This window comes from Electrona antarctica (assembly GCF_951216825.1).
Source record: "Electrona antarctica genome assembly, chromosome: 22".
Classification (NCBI taxonomy): Eukaryota; Metazoa; Chordata; class Actinopteri; order Myctophiformes; family Myctophidae; genus Electrona; species Electrona antarctica.
Genome location: NC_136805.1, coordinates 26,651,161 through 26,672,187, shown reverse-complemented (window position 1 = coordinate 26,672,187; position 21,027 = coordinate 26,651,161). Strand labels below are relative to the sequence as shown.

Sequence of the window (21,027 nt, the reverse complement as noted above, 5' to 3'; positions counted from 1 at the left end):
TGCTATGCGATCGAGTAAACAGGCAATGAACCGGAAACAACACTTATTTTTTTTGCTTTTGTCACATATTCTTTTCCCAGATTCCGATTCTAATCAAAAAAAGCTTTATTCGCGGCCGATAACGAAAGAGTCGCTGATCACGGTTACAAAATGTATGTTTCGGGTGAATTTTAAAAAGATTGCGGCTAACTCTACAGTTAGGGAAAGTTAGCGAAATGTGTGACAAGTCTGCAAAATAAATGCTTACCACTAGCTTTCTTCACAAAATGTGTTCATAAATGTGTCTACTAGGACCTCTCAATTTGTTCCAACCCAACTCCAATTGGGAAACTTTGTGACAGCTGCAGAAAGTTGGGGTACCATTAAAAACCTATATAAGGCAATTTTTTCAAACAAACTAGGGGTTTTTCATGATTCTGAATCCATTGCAAGCATTAGTTTTGCACGAAAAACACTCCTTGGGCTAAAACAGCCATAGCAGTCATCACAAATGTGATGAGGTCATCACATTTGGGCAAGTGGCTATGGCCAACATCCCTAAAACATATTTAAAATATTGTCTTGATTCTCCAGCCACCGTCCCCTTACCTTTAAGGACTCTGGTCCCACCCCTATGAGGAAGATCTCTCTGTCCCGGGCATAGCGCGAGGGCTCCAGCACGTCGTCGGCGGAGCGGCTGGCGGTGAGCAGCACCACCACGCGCGGCAGGTCATCCGACACGTCGGCGAACACCGGCGCGCTCACGAAGCCGTGGCGCGTCACATAGCGGAGCGCCTGGCCCGCGTGCGTCTTCCCTCCCATTGGCTGGAGGGCTTCCACGGCGTTGAGTAGGCCCCGCACGTTGCCCATGAACTTCCCCACCTGCGGTGATGGAAGAAGTAAGATTTTTTTTGTGCAGTAAAAATAGCAATATCACAATGTAGAAATACTCTGTTACAATCAAAAGTCCTGCATTCGAAAATGTACTTGTCTTGTTTTTTTGTTTTTTTTATCGAAATTTTCCAAAAATAGCCCAACAACAAGCTCACAATGCCGCTGTGACCTTACAGGCCTGCTTTTTTTCAAATAGACTAATCATAAAATAGGGCTTAATTGGAAAATGTATGTTTTGTAATAATAATCTAAATCTACAAAGCATTGTAGGCTAACTGAAGTTTTCAGATAGATGTAGTGGAGTAATAAGTACAACATTTGCCTCTGAGATGTAGAAGTAGAAGAGTAGAAGTACAAAGTTAAATTAAAGATAGAGTGCTGTGATTTTTCTCTGTGTCTATGGAGTCTATGTGTCTATTATACTCTAATAACCCAGGTGTGGTTATAATAATATTCAAATATGTCTTCCCTGTGTATATTTGGTTTATTCCAGAAAGCTGAAAGCCTTTAGTCAAAAGGCCTAATCGAAATCACACCACTTTTGTGACATCATAGCTCTAACCCCTCCCCCATTATCATACAACGACAGCTGTGGGTGAGGCTTAAGTTCAGGTGGGCTAAGGTGAAAACCAGGCATACTTAATGAACCGGTGGCTGTGGCCACATAAAAACATAATTTTAACTTTCTGTACACTTTTTAGAAAAAATAATCTTCCTCCTAGTATAATCATGATACCTGATGATCATGTTTTACGCTGGCAAAAATCACGTCACTCTTTTACATTTAAATTAAATGTAAATGTGCATTCTCAACAGTACATGTATATGAAAGAGAGACAGCTGAGACGGAGACAGTGTAGGAGAGACTTTGGGACATCTAAGCGGGAGACAGCATATGAGAGACAGACAGTAGGATAGAGCTGAGAGATAGACCGTGTAGGAGAGACAGACAGCAGGACAGCTGAGCGATAGACAGTGTAGGGGAGACAGACAGCAGGACAGCTGAGCGATAGACAGTGTAGGGGAGACAGACAGCAGGACAGCTGAGCGATAGACAGTGTAGGGGAGACAGACAGCAGGACAGCTGAGCGATAGACAGTGTAGGGGAGACAGACCGCAGGACAGAGCTGAAAGGGAGTAACAGTAAACGCCCACCTGGGCGTCCACCCGCGCCTCTCCGCCAAACACGGCCAAGCCCACTTTGGTGGGCGTGTCCGGGCCGACGACGGCCTGCAGGAAGCGCTTGAGGAAGGCTTTGATCTGGAGGAAGCCCTCCAGCGTGACAGTGGTAGAGCCTTCCAGAAGGAACAGCAGGTCCACTGAGCAGTCCAGAGGCTGAGCCGGAGCTGTGGACACACCCATGCTAATGAGACCACCTACTGCATCTACTGCATCCACCTACTGCATCCATTGGAGTTCAGGTGGGCTAAGGTGAAAACCAGGCATACTTAATGAACCGGTGGCTGTGGCCACATAAAAACATAATTTTAACTTTCTGTACACTTTTTAGAAAAAATAATCTTCCTCCTAGTATAATCATGATACCTGATGATCATGTTTTACGCTGGCAAAAATCACGTCACTCTTTTACATTTAAATTAAATGTAAATGTGCATTCTCAACAGTACATGTATATGAAAGAGAGACAGCTGAGACGGAGACAGTGTAGGAGAGACTTTGGGACATCTAAGCGGGAGACAGCATATGAGAGACAGACAGTAGGATAGAGCTGAGAGATAGACCGTGTAGGAGAGACAGACAGCAGGACAGCTGAGCGATAGACAGTGTAGGGGAGACAGACAGACATTGGAGACACCCATACTAATGAGACCCACCTGCTGCCTCCACTGGACACACCCATGCTAATGAGACCCACTGAGCAGTCCAGAGACAGAGCAGGAGCTGTGGACACTTGCACCCCAGTGGTGGAAAAAATACTCAAATGTTTTACTTAAGTAAAAGTAAAAGTACTTGCCCCGTTACTTAATTTAACCCCACAAGTTAAATTATTTATCAATACAGCATGGAATTGTGGACCAAATCTTATACAACGATAACAAAATATTCTTCAGTTTTGGGTCTGAGAGGCTAAATGACATCAACTAGTGGTCGTGGGTGGCTCAAATGCCAAAACAATAATGGACCTTGATGTGAAAAGGGTTGAAAACCACTGATGTAACTCAGTACAGACCACAATGTGGGTCTCCTCCATAGCCAGGTGGACAGAGACAGTGGAAACTCCCGGAACCTTCAGACACACATGTTCCACCGTTGAGACACGGCTGAGAGTCGCAGGGATCTGCAGGACAGAGAAGAAATACACTTTCTACAGTCAGCCTGGAATTACTATGGATTCAACCAGTGGTGGAAAAAAATACCCTAAAAAGTATCAATACGGCACTGTAAAAAAAACTGTGTTAGGCCTCACTCACACGGTCGCAACAGATTGCTGTATGCTTGTTGTATACAAAGGGTGTGACACAGCTTGCCCCAATGCATTTCCAATGGGAGTCACATGGTTTGACACAACATTTGTGTTGTATGAGGGGGAGGGGCGCAGTCGAAACACAGCCGAAAGCCATACAACAGCTTGTAGTCCAAAATGTGGACTACAAACCATGTGACTTCCATTGGAAATGCATTGGGGCGGCCATGACACTCACAACATTCATACAACAAGCATGCATCAATGTTTTAAAGGTCTGAGTGAGGCCTTACAAGTAAAAGTCCAGAATAACAGAATAATAAAAAAAAGATTTGAGTAAAAGTACAAAGGTATTAGTATTGTGCTTAAAATACCTAAAATAAAAGTACTCATTGTGCAGAATATTGTCCCATTTCACAAGTTCGAAATCTTTTCAAATGTGGCCGAAGTGGTTAGTGTGTTTTGTTATAATAATCGTAATCTTCAAAGTAACTAGTAACTAAAGTTTTCAAATAATTGTAGTGGAGTAAATGTAATGTACAATATTTCCCTCAGAGATTTAGTGGAGTAGAAGTAAAAGTACTGAAAATTGGAAATACTCAAGTAAAGTACAAATACCTCAACATTGTACTTAAGTACACGACTTGAGTAAATGTATACTTGGTTTAGTTACTTTCCACCACTGGATTCAACTTTTCAAAAACATTGATATGGTCAGTATAATAATTGCGACCATAGGTCGCAGATTACTATGAAAACCTGCAAAATACACTACCCCCGCTACAACCCTTAGATCTCCATATATGGAGCTAACCTGTTCTGACATTCCATATGTTGATCTGACCTCATCAAACCCTGCTGTACACTCAAGACACGCTCCATATATGGCCATAGAGAATTCATTCCATATGTTGATCTGACCCCCCCATACCAAAGTGCAGGCGCTCGCCCAGCAGTCTGCTGTCACCCAGGCGGATGCGTGCAGCTTCTCACCCTCAGGGCGTCTTACTGGTAATAATATTAGCAGAGAGAGACAGAAAGAGAGAGAGCAGTGTTTACCTGGACAGATGGTCCGATGGCAGACTGTCTGGTGTCTGATGTAAACTTTGTTGTACCTGTATTAAGCACATGCACGCACACGCACACACACACACACACACAACAAAATATATATTTTACTGTTGCTTCGTGGCATTTGCTACACTTGCAATGTGTTACGTTATGCTGTTGTTGCTTGTTGTTGAAACCTTCTTGCTGTTACTATCCTGGACAAGAAGATAGTTACATCTTATATCGTTATATATATGTGGCAGGCAGATCAGATAGAGGGAGACAGAGAGAGAGAGAGAGGGGAGGGGGGGGGGGTTGCATGTCATATCCCCAAACGTGTATGGACTAGTTTGTCTAATTAGCCCTTTGCTAAATCCCACCCCAAAAAACGATTGGCCAATGCCAATCCAAATAGTTTAGCAACTGTTGATATGCAGGTCAAGCTTTCGCCACCTCATAGCTGTCAATGTTATTTTACATGGCTGTGTTGCATAGGACAGCTTGCCATGTCTCCTCGCTGCTAACGCCACAATGTGCCTATTGGACAAGGACGGGTTGGGGAGAGACTTAGCGAAGGGCTAATTCATTCTAATTAACTGCAGATGAGAAGGAGTGGACTGGTGGCATTTCTGTCTCAAGGAAGAGTAAGCACTTTGAATATACTGTGCCCCTACAGCTAGAACTGTCACATACGGGGGCCACCACCAGCAGTCCAAACAGACCCTTACAGGTCTGTAACTCTGAGTCAAGTCCATATGGTTCCATTTGTACGCTCTCAGAGTTAAATTAACACAGTGTAGATTGGGGTCTATGGACTTTTTAGAACATGATTTCATCATAAGACAATTGAGGTTTGATTGGGTTGACACTTGACACTTTCTCTCAGTAAATTACATGGAACTCCATATTTGGTCATGGCTGACATCATAGTGATAACGTAATGATGATGTGAGCTTTGAATCAGCTTGGCTTAAAACCAGTCTGCACAGTGTGAATCAACCACAGGGAGAGAGACGTTGAGGCCTATTCAACTACAAGAAGAAGTATTTCAGCAGAGATCTATAATTGCCCTGTAACAAATCTTGGATCGTAAGGTCACACACACATCGGACACATTCTTGGACCATAGCAGCAGCTTTGACAATGAACCCACTGTTCTCGACAATGAGCCAGCAGCAAGGAAACTCAAGAGAATCAAGACCTACAGGTGGTCAACAGTTTACCAGGACGTTAACTCAACCGGAAGTGAAGGGACACCCAAATGACACACGAGAGACACACGAGGGACACCAGACTGTCCACACTGGAGAAAAACCTTTCCACTGCAAACAATGTGGAAAGAGTTTCACTGAGTTAGGCACTATGAAAAATCACCAGCGTGTCCACACAGGAGAAAAACCTTTCAACTGTAAATGGTGTGACAAGAGTTTCAATCTGTTAGGTAACCTGAGGACACACCAGCGTATCCACACCGGAGAAAAACCCTTTAATTGTAAACAGTGTGGCAAGGGTTTCAGTCAGTTAGGTAACATGAGGACACACCAGCGTATTCACACTGGAGAAAAACCCTTCTATTGTAAACAGTGTGGCAAGAGTTTCACTGAGTCAGGCACTCTGAACAAACACCAGCGTATTCACACCGGAGAAAAGCCCTTCCAATGTAAACAATGTGGCAAGAGTTTCACTATTTTTGGCACTCTGAAAAATCACCAGCGTGTCCACACAGGAGAAAGACCTTTCCACTGTAAATGGTGTGACAAGAGTTTCAATCTGTTAGGTAACCTGAAGAAACACGAGCGTGCCCATGCCGGAGACAAACTCTTCCCTTGTAAAGAGTGTGGAAAGAGTTTCACTCAGTTATGTAACCTGGAGACACACCAGCGTATTCACACTGGAGAAAAACCCTTCTATTGTAAACATTGTGGCAAGACCTTCACTATGTTGGGCACACTGAAAAATCACCAGCGTGTCCATACGGGAGAAAAGCCCTTCTATTGTAAACAGTGTGACAAGAGTTTCAGTCTGTTAGGTAACCTGAAGACACACAACCAGCGTATCCACACGGGGGAATAACCTTTCCTGGGGACCCCATGAAAACCAGAGCCTTAGATATAGACAGAGTTACGCAAACTGCGTTCACTTCATGGGGCCAGTCCAATGGCGGCTCTACTACATAGATCAATCTTCATATGACCACCGCGCTCTGACTGTAGGTGCGCCACCCGTTCAAAACATATCAAAATCAAGGAGATGGGTCGCACACACCAAGACTCTCCTACATAGACTTCTATTGAGAATGGGGACAACCAACTGGGATAAGTCCTGGACCGGAAGTAGGCAGAAATGCATTGGACTCAGGCAACAGCCCAGCTTTAATGATCCTTAATCCCTTACATTATAGATTGTTTTGTAGTAATAGTACAACATAAACATTAAAGACACTTTAGTTGTTACTGTACAATACTTTAAAACAGTTGGCATGTTGCACACATGCTTAAAATAGCTCTTATTCAGGCTGCATGAACAGCGCTCGAGCGCTCGGTTTCTGCCCCCTCAATATCGTAACTCTTCTATTAGATGTCTCTGATGGAAACATCCTCCAATACGTGGCTTTTGAAGATTACTTCATATGGCAGCCAAATGTTTGTTTAGAGCACTTATGACGTAAATCATTTGCCAGCCATGTCTATGGAGTTTAATGTTTGCTTAGGGCACTAAATGACAACGTAAGACATCAATGCAAATGAGAGAGAAAGGGGGCCGAGTAAGAGGGGAGAGAGAGGTAGGGATTGGATATGTCATATCCCCAAACGGGTATGGACTAGTTATACTAATTAAGGCTCTGTGGGGAGTGGCGTTATGTGGAAAGGCAAAAGAAAGCAGAAAATGTAATCCCTCAACTCTTACAAAGGGGGGTCCTCTGCCCAGTTCAAATATGATTTATATTGATAACCACTTGTCTACAGTATGAGACAGTGACAGTGAGGTGGTATCACCTGTAGTAAGGGCACGTGGAGGTGTACGGGGAGTAGCCTTTAGAGCCTTTCCAACACATGAAGTTGCCCTGCAGTTCTTTGACGGTCTCCAAGGTCTTCCTCTCGCATGGATACGTCTCCACCTGACAGCCTGGAGACATGGGGATGGGAACGAGGGATGATTCACAGTTAGACGGGAAGGAAGAGAAGAGGAGGTATTTAGGGATGGGGAGAGGGGTAGAGAGGGCGAAGGGACTCCCTCTTCCTTTGGTGTGGCGCCCAGATGGTGCCTAAACCCTAGCCTTTAACACATTTAGGCCTGACGTCGAAAAAAGAAAAAAAAAGTATTCTGAAAGAATATATATTCAAAGATTTGTACCACATTTTCAAGATTTTTCAAAAATAGCAGACCTACAAGCTTGTAGCGCGCCACTCGGTGGCACTCGCCAACCACACCTAGGGTATGGGCGCTGATGACGCGGAGGAGAGAGCACGCCCCCAGTTCCCACAGTCAGCATCCCCAGCGGGAATCGAACCAGGGACCTTCAAGCTGTGAGGCAACAGCACCACTGACAGCTCCACCGTGCCCCATTAACCTAACTTACTATCATCCCTATTCTAGGGGCGAAAATAGCAGATGCTATCTGGCGTTACGACGGTGCTGTGTCATTGTTTCGACTCAGAGAAAAAGGTGGTAAAAATACATTTGAAAAAAGTGCTATATAAATTTGAGATATTACTATTAATATTTGTTACCTGCAGGCGTGGCATTACACACACTGAAGGTAGTCAGTGTGGTGTACAGGCCATTGACAGCGTCGTGGAAGTGCTCAGCAAAGAAAACATGGCTCTCCATGGGCTCACTGGCCAAAGCATGAAGCTCCTCCCACCTGGAAGAGAGAGAGGGAGAGAGGGAGAGAGAGATGTAGTAGATGACCTATAAGGCCAGGGGTGGGCAGCATGTTCTTCCAGGGTGCATACTGACTTCGATAAAGTGAGTGAAGGGCCGTTCTGTAACTGTGCTTTTACACAAATGCTGTACACATGTTACACGTGGGAAAAGTGGAACAAAGAACGCTAATTTTTCCGGGAACGGCCCAAGACACCGGGACCGGGCCGCGGTCTAGACTAGGCCCCTCAAGCGTTTAGGCAGTGATTAGCGGACCCGGTTAGCAGAATGAGAAGCCCCATGCAGGCTTCTCATTCTGCTTTTCCCACATATACCATAAAAGCTGATATTTTGCAATGTATTCAATTTCTCGCTATCTATTATACAATTGAAAAGGTGTACCCACAAAGCTGTACGCAACCCAGGAAAAAAAGTCACCAGCTACTACGTCACTGACACACTGCAACACACACTGCAACAACCCACTAAACACACTAACACGTCACAGACTTACCCTCCGCGTCGATCCACGGCTATCTCCTCATGTCGCGCAGCACGCCCACACTCAACACCACCCGCGTAAAAATTGTCATTGCACTGCCACTAAAGCCGGCTCCCGTCCAGACTCACAAACAATATCAATATCAATAATAAACACAAACACGCCACAAGCACCGACACCCCCGCCTAATTTGTTGCCACGTCTATGACAACAAGCACAGAAAAAATGCCATTCAACACGCTACTTACACACACTACCACTCGCTTACAATACGCGGACCTGGCAACACTACATTCCCTCTCCCATTTGCTCAAAGCCCACCACGTGACCCACACACACATACCAAAAGTAGAAGAACAACTACACACCGCACACACTGATTCTAACTTGGACAGTTAAAATAATGCAAACACGACCGCGTCGACACCTGGCGTGGTACAAGCGGGACGAACCGAGGCGCATATGGATAAGAACAACAACACCAACACTACACGCACACGCGCGCGCTGCAACAACACGCTGCAACAACAAACAGCTACGTACAGTGTGTGTGTGTGTGTGTGTGTGTGTGTGCGTGCGTGCGTGCGCGGGGGGGGGATTTCGGATCGCCTCGCGATGCAGCGCCAATGGCACTACACTACACAGGGCTCGACAGTGCGACTAGGTACTCGCATTTGCGACTTAAAATATCACCGTGCGAGTTGTAAAATTCACTTTGTAGCACCGGTGCGACTACAGAATCCGATCTTTAAAGCTAAAAGTTGCGCAGTTTACATCCAAAATAATGTGTCACTCTCTCGGTTCTGCACCGCTGCTGGAGAAGTATAGCACTGTCGAAGGCAGCGCAACTAATCCCCCCCCCCCACACACACACCCCAGAAAGGGAGGAGAGAGAAGAGAGCGAGAGAGAGAGAGAGCACACACGTCTTCACCCCAGAGAGAGAGAGAGAGAGAGAGAGCACACACGTCTTCACCCCAGCGAGGGAGGGAGACAGAGAGAAAGGGAGAGAGATAGAGAAAGAGAGAGCTTTCCAGTCCTTACATTTTTCCTCAAATTGACCAGCAGAAAAGTCAGCAAACTATAATCCACATTGTTAGACAAAGTAGTGTGCCCTGAAACTTTCTTGGAAATGTGCATGTTGCCTGCAGTGGCAGCCAGCCGCGATGTAAGATGAGCCTGTGCATTTCACGGTTTTCACCCTATATAACTTGAACGCATAGGCAATCAAGTCAAGACCATTAATGAATGACAGCTGTGTAGGGGTGACGATTGCGTGATGCTTCTATGTACAGGATTCTATAGGTCACCACTTTTGGTGTGACACACACACGGCTTCTGTTTACAATGCGTTGTCAACACGTGCTGAGTTGACAAAGATTGACAGATTTAGGAGAAGACTGATAGTTTATCCTTTAGTAATTAGGCTGTGGAAGTATTCACACTAGGCTACTTTTGGATTTATTGGGATTGGCAATTTGGGGAAAGGAGGAGGAGGAGGTGATCAAGCTCCACAACACCACATTATTGGTAGGCTCAAGGCTGCATTTATTTTCCTTTTTTTTCCTCTCGAGGGTGCATGGGATGATGTGAGCCCCTCCAGCAGGCTAGGGAGCCCCGCTCAGGTTAGCGGAAAATGACCGCGGGGTGCGGGTTGCCAGGTTTTTTTATAAGTAACATATTTTTTAAAAAAAAGCTAAGCGTCGAGCCCTGACACTACACTAATAACAACAATAATATCAACGGTACAGAGAACAGTACAGTACACATGACTACAGTACAGTACAGAAAGAAAGCTCACATCAGAATATTAATCCATGTAATAATAATAATAATAATAATAAAAAATAAGAACACAACACTAATAACAACTATAATATCAACAGTACAGTTGATCAGAATATTAATCCATGTAATAATAATAATAATAATAATCATAATAAGAAAAAATAAGAACACAACACTAATAACAACAGTACAGAGAACAGTACAGTACAGTACACATGAGTACAGTACAGTACAGTACAAAGACTTACAGTACAGTACAGTACAGTATACTGTTCCTGCGCCTTGCCATGCTCGCTTTCATACACAAAACCAAACAAGGTCACTCAGCCAGCTTGGCAACTTTGCGCTTTCCAAGCAAATGCATAAATTAAAACATCATGGGTTGCCATTGCCTTCTTCCCATTTGCGTATCGCATGGCGCTAGGATGAGCGGGCCGAAGGCCCGCGAAATTCTAGTTGTGTACATTCAAGTTATTGAAAGGTTCTTCAAAGTCCATCAGACGGTATACCTGGGGAACCGCAGGCCCACGGCGAACAGCACCACTCCGCTCTCCTTCAGTTGGGCGGCCGCCATCGCCACGTTGCCCTGGGAGCGGCCGTCGGACAGCAGAATGGCCATCCGGGCCACGCTGGAGGCGTTGCGACCCCCCGGGAAGCCTTTCCTCAGAAGAAATTTCATGGCCAGACCTGTCTGGGTGCTGCCCCCCCTGCAAGGAGGAACACGCATCAAAGGAAAAAAAAGAAGAAAAAAAGAGTTGGGTCATTATTAATCCAAACCACGAGTTCCCGGTGTCCCATGATGAGGGATTTGAATCAGCTGTGTGGAGGGAGATATTGTAGGGTAAGTATAGGCAGACTAATGTGACCCTTTTTGATTTCTGTCAGTTTGTTCTCATTATTGTTAACTGATTTAATCGATCAAATGAATTGAACAATTAACTGAAGTAGTGTGTAGTAGTGTCCATAATTCACACTTTCCACAGTAAGCTCCCTGCAACTTGTGCATATAGGCTCTATATGCACAGCAGCCATACTGGAAAGAAAATTGGGCCTCTTCATTACTATACTTCCTTTACAGATTACCAATAATACTAATGAAGGCTGAGTGCCATTCTGGTCAAACAGAGTCAGGGTACTGTTTGTTTTGTGTGTTTTGTGTGTTTGTCTGTCTGTTTGTTAAAATAAAATAAGTGTTAAATAACTCTGTATTCTGATCAGAAATCGTTGCTATAGTTCGGTGTATCCCATCAGAATATCTTGATCTCGATGACAACAGATTATTATTTACAAAACAAGAAAAGTATGAACCCAGGGGCCTGTTCCACGAAACTTGGATTAACTAATCCAGGATTTAGGCCAAAACCAGGCTTTTTAAATCCTGGTCTTTATAGCCTGGTTTATTCCGTTCCACTAAAGCCAAGCGAGGCTTAGAATGGGCGGATTTAGCGAGCCAGGATCATAAAGCCTGGCTGAATAGACAGCCTGGCTTTTTGTCTCTAGACCCATTCGGTGGAACACAGATTTACTGATCCTTCTTCTTCATGGGGTATTATGGCAGTTTGCATCCTTAATAGTTGCATTACTGCCCCCTTTTGTATATCTCAGTATCTTTACTAATCTATTCAAGACTTACTGATACAAGGACTTAAGCTTCTAAAATAAATACTGCTGCTGTAATTAAAGAGAGAACATACTCTCAATAGTGGATAGACTGAATGATTAACTACCCCAAAAATATAGTTTACATTTTACCACTACTATTAACTTAAAACAGAATTCTTAATATTGTAAGCATAATGATATCGTCGCATTGTGATATTTGGCCATAACTCTCTCTGAGGGAGCTACCTTTGGGGAAGGGGGTTGTTGTCCAGACAGGGGCCAGACTGGTGAACTGAGAGTCATGGGTTCAATAGTGGGTGAAACGTTACAATGGTAATATGTTGTAAAACAATGAGTAATGGTAATATTTAGTGGTTTTCACTTTTACAAAAAAAAAATATATATATATATATATATATATATATATATATAATAATTCTTCTTAACCGTGCACTTGCATGACAGCAAACCTATTCTGGGGAACATTCACCAACAGCAGCTGATCTACAAGCTGTCATGATGTTGTGCAGCCTATATATTTTTGTTCTTTGATTTTATATAGTGCTTAAATTAGTCCTTTAATGCAGACTGATAAAAAAAAGGCAACATAAACCCATAATAATTGAATAAGTGAGGAAAACATCATGGTTTGTGATCAGTTTGACTGCTTAATGAACAGTAAAGACATCAGTATTAGGTTAAACCTGGCTGTTAGCCTGGTCCGGAGCAGGCTAAGTCCAAAGCATTAGTTTCCATGGTAACTAATGTAGCATCACTTTCATGAAACCGAATCAAGCCTCAACATATCCAGGTTAATTGGTTAAATTAATCTGGCAAGATTAACCACCTTTCATGAAACCGGTTAATCGCTGATCCAGGATATATTAAACCAGGATATCTGTTAAATCCCGACTTAATCTCTAATCCAAGTTTTGTGGAACGGGCCCCTGGTTGTTAAGTTCTTGCTGTTGGAGGTTGACGCTATCACACACACGCACAAGCACACGCACACATACGTACAAGCACACGCACGCACACACACACACACGTACGCACGCACGCACGCACACGCACACGCACGCACGCACCACACACACACACACACACACACACACACACACACACACACACACACACACACACACACACACACACACACTCTCTGCTTTATCTTTGACCTGCCAGCTTGCAGCTTATCTAATATCCGGTGACACCTAATCTGGAATTAATTTGTTTTTCCTTTGCAGAACCCACAAGTAATTTGTTTGTGTGCACACACTCACGTGTGTGTGTGTGTGTGTGTGTGTGTGTGTGTGTGTGTGTGTGTGTGTGTTTATACAAATAAATTCAAAGTTAAGAAAAGACAGGACATGGCCTGATTTGCTTTGGTAATAGCAATGTAGGATTCTTCCTATCTCTATTATTTAGGATAAGATAACCCATTAAACAATTGCAGATATACAAGCTCACAGTGTGTCACGTCGTGAGCTTGTACATCTGCTATTTTTGAACATTTCTAAACTACTTAATCGGCATCAGGTCTTTAATGGGTTTAGAGAAACATCTGAAATGATGCTCTGAGGGGGGGGTGTTACACGGCGCCCCATCTTTAAGTTGTTTAAAGTCCTCTTGTTCTTGCTTGAGCCGCTCATTTCCCAGAATACTGTGTGAAATCTGAATGCCTTCCTGCTCTGTCCCACATGGATCAGTTTTAAAGCCACCATTAGTCCTTGTCCTCAGCGGATTCATTGTATGGGCTGCAGGAATGTGAACTCGGGACCGGGTTTGGACAAGACGTCTTCATTCACTGTCAGCAGTAGAAGGAAGCTGACACAAACACTCATTGTATGTGCTTGTAAAACGACAGGGTTTCCTCAACAGATGCGTGAAATCACCATTTCACGCCCGCCAAGCGTGACGGTGGAATCTCCTTTATTTTAAATGGAGCAGGAAAGCTGGACATAAAGTAATGCAGAGCTGCTGCTGCGAAGGCGCTGCATCTGTGCAGTGCATAGTTCTCAAACTCTTCCATTTCAAATATGCTCAGAGTTACAGAATTATTAAGGCTTCATTTGTACACTCTGAGTAAGAGTTACAGACTTATTACGGGTCCAAAGGTCCAGTTGGTCCCAATAGGCTATTATGCACAGTAGGCATATTGGAAAGATACTGTTGTAGTGGGAGCTGACCAGTACAACCACAGTTGGAGAGGAGAGGGGAGGAGAGGAGAGGAGAGGAGAGGAGAGGAGAGGAGAGGAGAGGAGAGGAGAGGAGAGGAGAGGAGAGGAGAGGAGAGGAGAGGAAAGGAGAGGACATACTTGTAGGATATCTTCTTCATGTTCCTCATCAGTTCTTTCTTGGTGGTGTAAGCGTCTAGGGCAAACTCTAGCCGAGGGGCAGAGCCAAACTGAATCAAACCCACTCGCACCTGAAACGAAATACGACTGATTTATAGGTAGGGTAAGTGATTTTCTCTGATTAAAATGAGTGTTATATTGACACGGGGGTGAAACATGGGTTACAAAATAGTGGGATAAAAATTATATATAAAAAAAGAGTGTTATAGTTCTATCTTCATAGTACTCATAATGTTTGTTCAGTTACAGGGGTCTCCCTGTCTCTCCAGCTCACAATGTGTCGCGATGCGACACATTGTGAGCTTGTAGATCGGCTATACCTTTACTTTTGGTACTGTTTTGATACCAATTATTTTGCACTTTTACTCAAGTAAAGTTTGAATTCCGGACTTTTGCTCGAGTATGTCTACATTGCAGTATTTACTGCTTGGCTTATTTACTTGGTAAATAAGCCATTTGAGTATTTTGTCCATCACTGCAGAAGACACACACAAACAGCGCTAGTGCTGTACGCACCTTGTCTGGTCCTATGTCGAGGGCCTGGCAGAGTTTAATGGCTGTACGCACCTTGTCTGGTCCTATGTCGAGGGCCTGGCAGAGTTTAATGGCTACGCACCTTGTCTGGTCCTATGTCGAGGGCCTGGCAGAGTTTAATGGCGTAGTGTTTGGACCTCTCACCTTGTCTGGTCCTATGTCGAGGGCCTGGCAGAGTTTAATGGCGTAGTGTTTGGACCGCTCACCTTGTCTGGTCCTATGTCGAGGGCCTGGCAGAGTTTAATGGCGTAGTGTTTGGACCTCTCGAAGCTGCCCTTCCCCACGCTGTAGGACCCATCCATGAGGAAAACCACATCCATGGCAGCCGAGCACTGCATCACTACGCACACATGTGCACACGCGCACGCACGCACGCACACACACAGTCACACACACGCGCAGACGCACACGCAGAAGCACGCACACACACGCACACCGACACACATGACACAGGTTTGTATGATGATATTTCATCATGTGATTATTATTTGTGATTGTTTCAGTTGATGTTACACTACTGTTTTATACTCTTACTGTACTATTTACACAATTATTGTATTAAGTTGTAGCTGCACGTTGCTAGATCAGTGGTTTTCAAACTCATTTAATTTCAAGGAGCCCCATAACTCTGGCCCCTTTTCCACCCAAATAACTGTGGTTCTAGAACTGGTTCCGTTCTTTATTTTTTATGATGGTTTATTATCATATCTATATATATATCAAGTCCCAAACCAAGTTTTAGCTATTTGAACCAATTCATTTGATAAAAGATTAGTTGGGGAAAAAATTATGGAACCGATTCAAACCCGGTAGAAAAGGTGCCTAGGAGTGTACAAATAGAACCAAATGCACCCTACAGGCTGGGGGTTGGGCGGGAAGAGTATGAAGAATGCTCTACGTCCTCCCGGTGGGAGCTCCTCACTGGCAGGTGAGTCAGATATAGGATACAACAGCGGTAACAACACAGAAAAATGTGTGGGGGAGGAAACTATATTTCATTCTTTCTTTTTTAAATCTTTTGAGAAATGTGACAAAAGGGGATAATAAGTTGCAACACTTAAATATTGGCCCACGACCCAAACATTGGCTTAGTAAAACCATGTCAATACAACCACTGTCTGCATCCTGTCTCCTCATGTGCTCCTCTGCCTGTCCACTAGATGTCGCCAGTGTGCTGTCTTATTGGTGTTACCACAGAACAGATATATATTCATTCCTACAGCAGTGCTGCTCAAACATTATCATGCCAACTTGCCAAGTACCCCCAAACTGACACATATTAACCTGCAGACCCCCGTTTGAAAACATATGCCAGGGACCCCCATATAAGAATTCACCCCCAGCATTGTATATGCATTATTAGACCACCGACCCGAATTTGATAACGTTTTGATCCCTGCGGGACCCCCAATCTACATTATTTTTTTACTCGGAGAGTGTACAAAATGGTAGCGGATTAGTTTGGAAACATTTTAACGACACAATTCTATATGGTATGGTATTTATTTTTTGCTTACTTCAGTATTTACAATTTTCAATACTTTGTACTGTGCTACATCTCAGAGGAAAATATTGGACTTTTTAGTTACCTTTGATTATTATTACAAAACACACTAACCACTTCTTCAGCCCTATACATGTAGCCAAATACATTATCATTTTGGGGGTCCTTGACATGAAAAGGTTTTCAGAAAACTGACATTTTGTGACTGACAATCGGCCTCAGGCCTAGGTGGGTTAAGTAAAACAGTTCTTCTTCCATCACTGACCCTTGACATGACAATGTTTGAGAACCACTGTATTAGTACAATATCTTTCATTTGGAACGTGTTGTTTACTGTAGACTTTGTCCTGCCCTCACCCTGCCAAAATACCACAGAAATAACAGCATGTCTGAGCTCAATTTACTTCTCCAAAACACTTAGATACATAGACACGCACACACACGCACACACACACACACAAACACACACACACACACACGCACACGCACACACACACACACACACACAAACACACACACACACACACACACACACACACACACACACACACACACACACACACACACACACGTCACACACACACACACCAATTATTGAGCGTGTTCGTACTAGCTGGCATTGTAGCTGTCAGGTTAGAATGCACTGCGTTGCTCATCATAATGGGTAAGTGAAAGCAGACACACACACACGCGCGCACACACGCACGCACGCATGCACGCACACACTCACACACACCACTACAGTACAGGCTCATCCTTTGTCATTTTGACATTCGGACATAAATTATAGCCTTAACTTGTAACCCTATAGCCCTGGTATGAGTTCCTCAGACGGTGTTAATGCCAGGTTCGGTGCAGATTACTACTGTAATCAATAAGTGTTAAGGTGCAGTACTTACTCTGGCCTGCAGAGTTGATCTTGTTGATGATTTCATGAGTGGTTTGGAGCTCCTGGATGGAGCAGCCTGGATGGACTGGGAGAGAGAGAGAGAGAGAGAGAGAGAGAGAGAGAGAGAGAGAGAGAGAGAGAGAGAGAGAGAGAGAGAGAGAGAGAGAGAGATATGAAGTGAAGTGCTCTAAGTTTGTTTAGAGTCTAAACAAACATTAAAAAGTCCATAGCCACATGGACTTTCCGAAAGCCATGCAAAAAATTGGTTTGTGACCCAAAGATGGGTCCACTGTCCACTCTTTGGGAAAACAGTGGATTAAATCAGTGGAGGGACCAGGGAGGAGGGACCCCTTCAGGCGTTCCTTGAGGGGAGTCCAAATGGACCCTTAGGTCTGTATAACTCCGCGAACTGGATTAGAGCACTGGTTCTCAACATCGGGTACAGGGACCACCAAGGCTCCAAAATGAACCCTTATCATTAACTCGGAGAGCTTACAAAACGTTGACTCAACACCTATACCAAGTGTTGGTGTAACAGGGTGGGTGGTCCCCAGTCCAAATGTTTTGGGGGTCATGGCCAAAGTTGAAGACCACTGTTCTATCATACAGATAGCATTAGACATTGCATCGTTCATCTATGGCAGTGATTTCAGTGGCCTTTAGTCTGGGGTTCTGTGTGTGTGTGTGTGTGTGTGTGTGTGTGTGTGTGTGTGTGTGTGTGTGTGTGTGTGTGTGTGTGTGTGTGTGTGTGTGTGTGTGTGTGTGTGTGTGTGTGTGTGTGTGTGTGTGTGTCTGGGGTTCTGTGTGTGTGTGTGTGTGTGTGTGTGTGTGTGTGTGTGTGTGTGTGTGTGTGTGTGTGTGCCTTTATGCCTTTAATCATTCTATTGCAGTGCTGGATTGGAGGGTGGAGCCAGAGGTGATTAGTGGAAGGGGACACCTGGCCGTTGTCTCTCCAAACACTATTTAAGGCCACTTTTAAGAGCGTCGCAGTCCCGCCCCCTCGAGAGACCCGGAAAAGAAATCCCCGTTAATTTTCCTCATAGACTTTTCAGAAAGTATTTATTTAAAGACGTTTACGCCGCGGACAAAGCCAACTCTTGTCGTGACAAATCATGACAACAAACACAATTTTTCGGGCTGAACAAATAATTAGAAAGAAGAAGAAAACAGCAGGTTACAACACTTTTTTGTTGTTTTTCTTCTTTGTAATTATTTGTTTGGTCCAAAATATTGTGTTTGTTGTCATGATTTCTAGTGGAGGAGGCTGAACAAACAGTCAAAAAGGACACGCACATCTATACCTTTAGGCTGGGTGCTGGTCTGAGGAAGGGCTGCGGCCCGAAACGTTACCTGATTAAAAGTAAAGAAACTTGGGAGCCTGAATTGGTGTGCCGATTTTTTCATTTCTTATATGTTGTCATGATTTGTCACGACAAGAGTTGGCTTTGTACGACGCTTATAAGGTCTTTAAATAAATACGTTTTGAAATGTCTATGGGAAAAATGCATTGGGAACTATTTCCTGGGCCTGGCGTCGTCATGAAAGGGGGCGGGACTGCGACGCTCTAGGTAATGCAACTATTTGGATGCCAACCGCCATTAAACCCCACGAAGAAGACCTGCGGCTCCAGCTCTTCATTCCTCCACAGCTACAGTAGGCTGTGGGAGTGGCTGCAGAGGAGCACTCTTGTCTTTTTGTTTGCTTTGGTTCTCGATTTTGGGCAGAATGTTTCCCTGCCAATTTAAGTTGGAAACTTTGATTTAATTGCTTAAATCCTACATTTTTTCACATTGTAAATAAAACCCTTATATTTGGATTGACTTCCGGTTTTTGTTGCGGCCCTGGAGCCAGGCCATAACATTTCCAACCCTTTTCATGTCGAGGTCCATTATGTATTCCGCATTTATGCCATGGACCACCATTTGAGATTTATAGCCTCTGAGACCAGTACTAGAATATTATCTTTTATCGTTGGATAAGATTTTGTCCGGTTTTAATGTGGTAATGACGGACATGATTCATTGACAGACATTCTAATGACAGCCTTTGGGCAGTGTGTGTGGGTGGGGGCGAGCAAAAAATCTCAACGATGTTCCATGCTTCCTTCCCTCCCACTTGGATCCTATATCCTTATTCTGGGCATGTCCTAATCGGCAGAAATATCCGTTTGCACTGTGAACTTGTAGATCTGCCATTTTCTTTCCCTCCCTTTTTGCATTAGCTTTGTCAAACTATTAGGATCTGTAAACAAATTCACTTTTCCACAATTCCACTTTTATATAACAAAGAGTATATATTGGCAGGCAAACGATTTACGTCATAAGTGCAAAAGCTCAGGTACTTGGGAAGCTTTGCTGTCCTGAGGGCCGCAACCCCAGGCAGATTTATCACACTTTTTTTTTTTACATAACTGGGTGAAACCGCTGTGGGGGAATGAAAACAAAAAAGAACAAAAAAACTTAAGCCACTGAAGTGGGAACGGACCCCCATCAGTGGCGATAATCCCACCCATGTCATTCGCAGAGGAGTGCCAAGGGATTTAGGGTGCAGGAATTTACTGGGGGGAACGCCGGGCTTTAGTACCGTAGTACTGTATGTGTGAAGGTTCAGTTCACTGCGTCTGCGTCAACTGTGGGGATTTCGCTAGTCGGGCAAAAAAGTGTGTATGTGCGTTACTTTTCAACGTAATGCAAAAACAATACCTGCGTTCCAATGGATCCAATGTAGTTATTGTGACTAAATAAGTCACAAGCTCTTGTGTTTTGTTGTTGTTAGTGGTTTTTCATTGGTTACATTTTTATAAAAACCCACAGACACACTTAAAGGTAGGGTAAGTGATTTTCTTTGGTTAAAATAAGTGTTAAATAGCACTATATTCTGATATATTCTGATGGAGTGATACCATACCAATGTTATCCAATCACGATAGATAACTCAGACAGGATACAGACTAAACAAGTGAAGTTTTGGTTGGAAGTGATGACACAAATAAATGAGAAGTCACAATCGGAACTGGAACAATATGAAATTGAAGCTGATGAATCTCTCTCCTGATTGGCTGAAATGCTGTCACCTACCTGAAAATGTATTTTATGTTTATTCAAGAGCTGGAGAGACAGGGAGACCCCTATTACTGGGGAAAAAAACTCTATATAAATACGTATTACCCTACTGTACCTTTCAAACTTTCGAAATGTTTCAAAAAATAGTGAAAACAGCAGATGCACAAGCTCACAACAACGCTCGTAGATCTGCTATTTTCTGCTACCTTTGCGCGACACTCTCGTAAGACAAGGTAGTCAGTTAATTTATGAAGAAAATATAAGACTCATGTAGGGGGCCCTGCAACCTGTCATTTGGGTTATCTCTGAGAGGGGGTGGAGGGGTAGAGACCAGCAGTCTGGTTTCTGGAAGTTCAAAGTCTCGGCACGGCTAACAGTAAATACTTTAGACGGTGCTAAAGCATGTCATTTCTGGAAACAGCTTAGCTGTCGGAATGGCCGCAGGGCCCTCACCATGAGGGCCGAGATTCATTATCCCCGGTGATTCAGGTGACCAGCTGACAGTGAGCTACAAATGAACGCACAAGGAGCATTTGACTCGCCCGGTAATAGACAAGCGCCGCAAAATGGCTTTAATTG

General features: G+C 43.9%; 1 protein-coding gene across 2 annotated transcripts in view; it reads right to left on the bottom strand.

The window, feature by feature from the left end:
- The window catches only part of vwa2 (von Willebrand factor A domain containing 2), a 36,483-nt gene that overhangs the window by 3,480 nt on the left and 11,976 nt on the right, over nt 1-21,027 (bottom strand). For both annotated transcript variants that reach the window (XM_079491992.1, XM_079491993.1), the window contains exons 3-12: nt 17,397-17,471; nt 15,200-15,333; nt 14,421-14,530; nt 11,010-11,207; nt 8,080-8,213; nt 7,345-7,474; nt 4,358-4,413; nt 3,065-3,172; nt 2,029-2,219; nt 589-861 (exon numbers count right to left, since the gene is read on the bottom strand). In XM_079491992.1, coding sequence (XP_079348118.1) covers nt 589-861; nt 2,029-2,219; nt 3,065-3,172; nt 4,358-4,413; nt 7,345-7,474; nt 8,080-8,213; nt 11,010-11,207; nt 14,421-14,530; nt 15,200-15,333; nt 17,397-17,471 — 1,409 coding nt within the window. The remainder of the gene's footprint in view (nt 1-588; nt 862-2,028; nt 2,220-3,064; nt 3,173-4,357; nt 4,414-7,344; nt 7,475-8,079; nt 8,214-11,009; nt 11,208-14,420; nt 14,531-15,199; nt 15,334-17,396; nt 17,472-21,027) is intronic.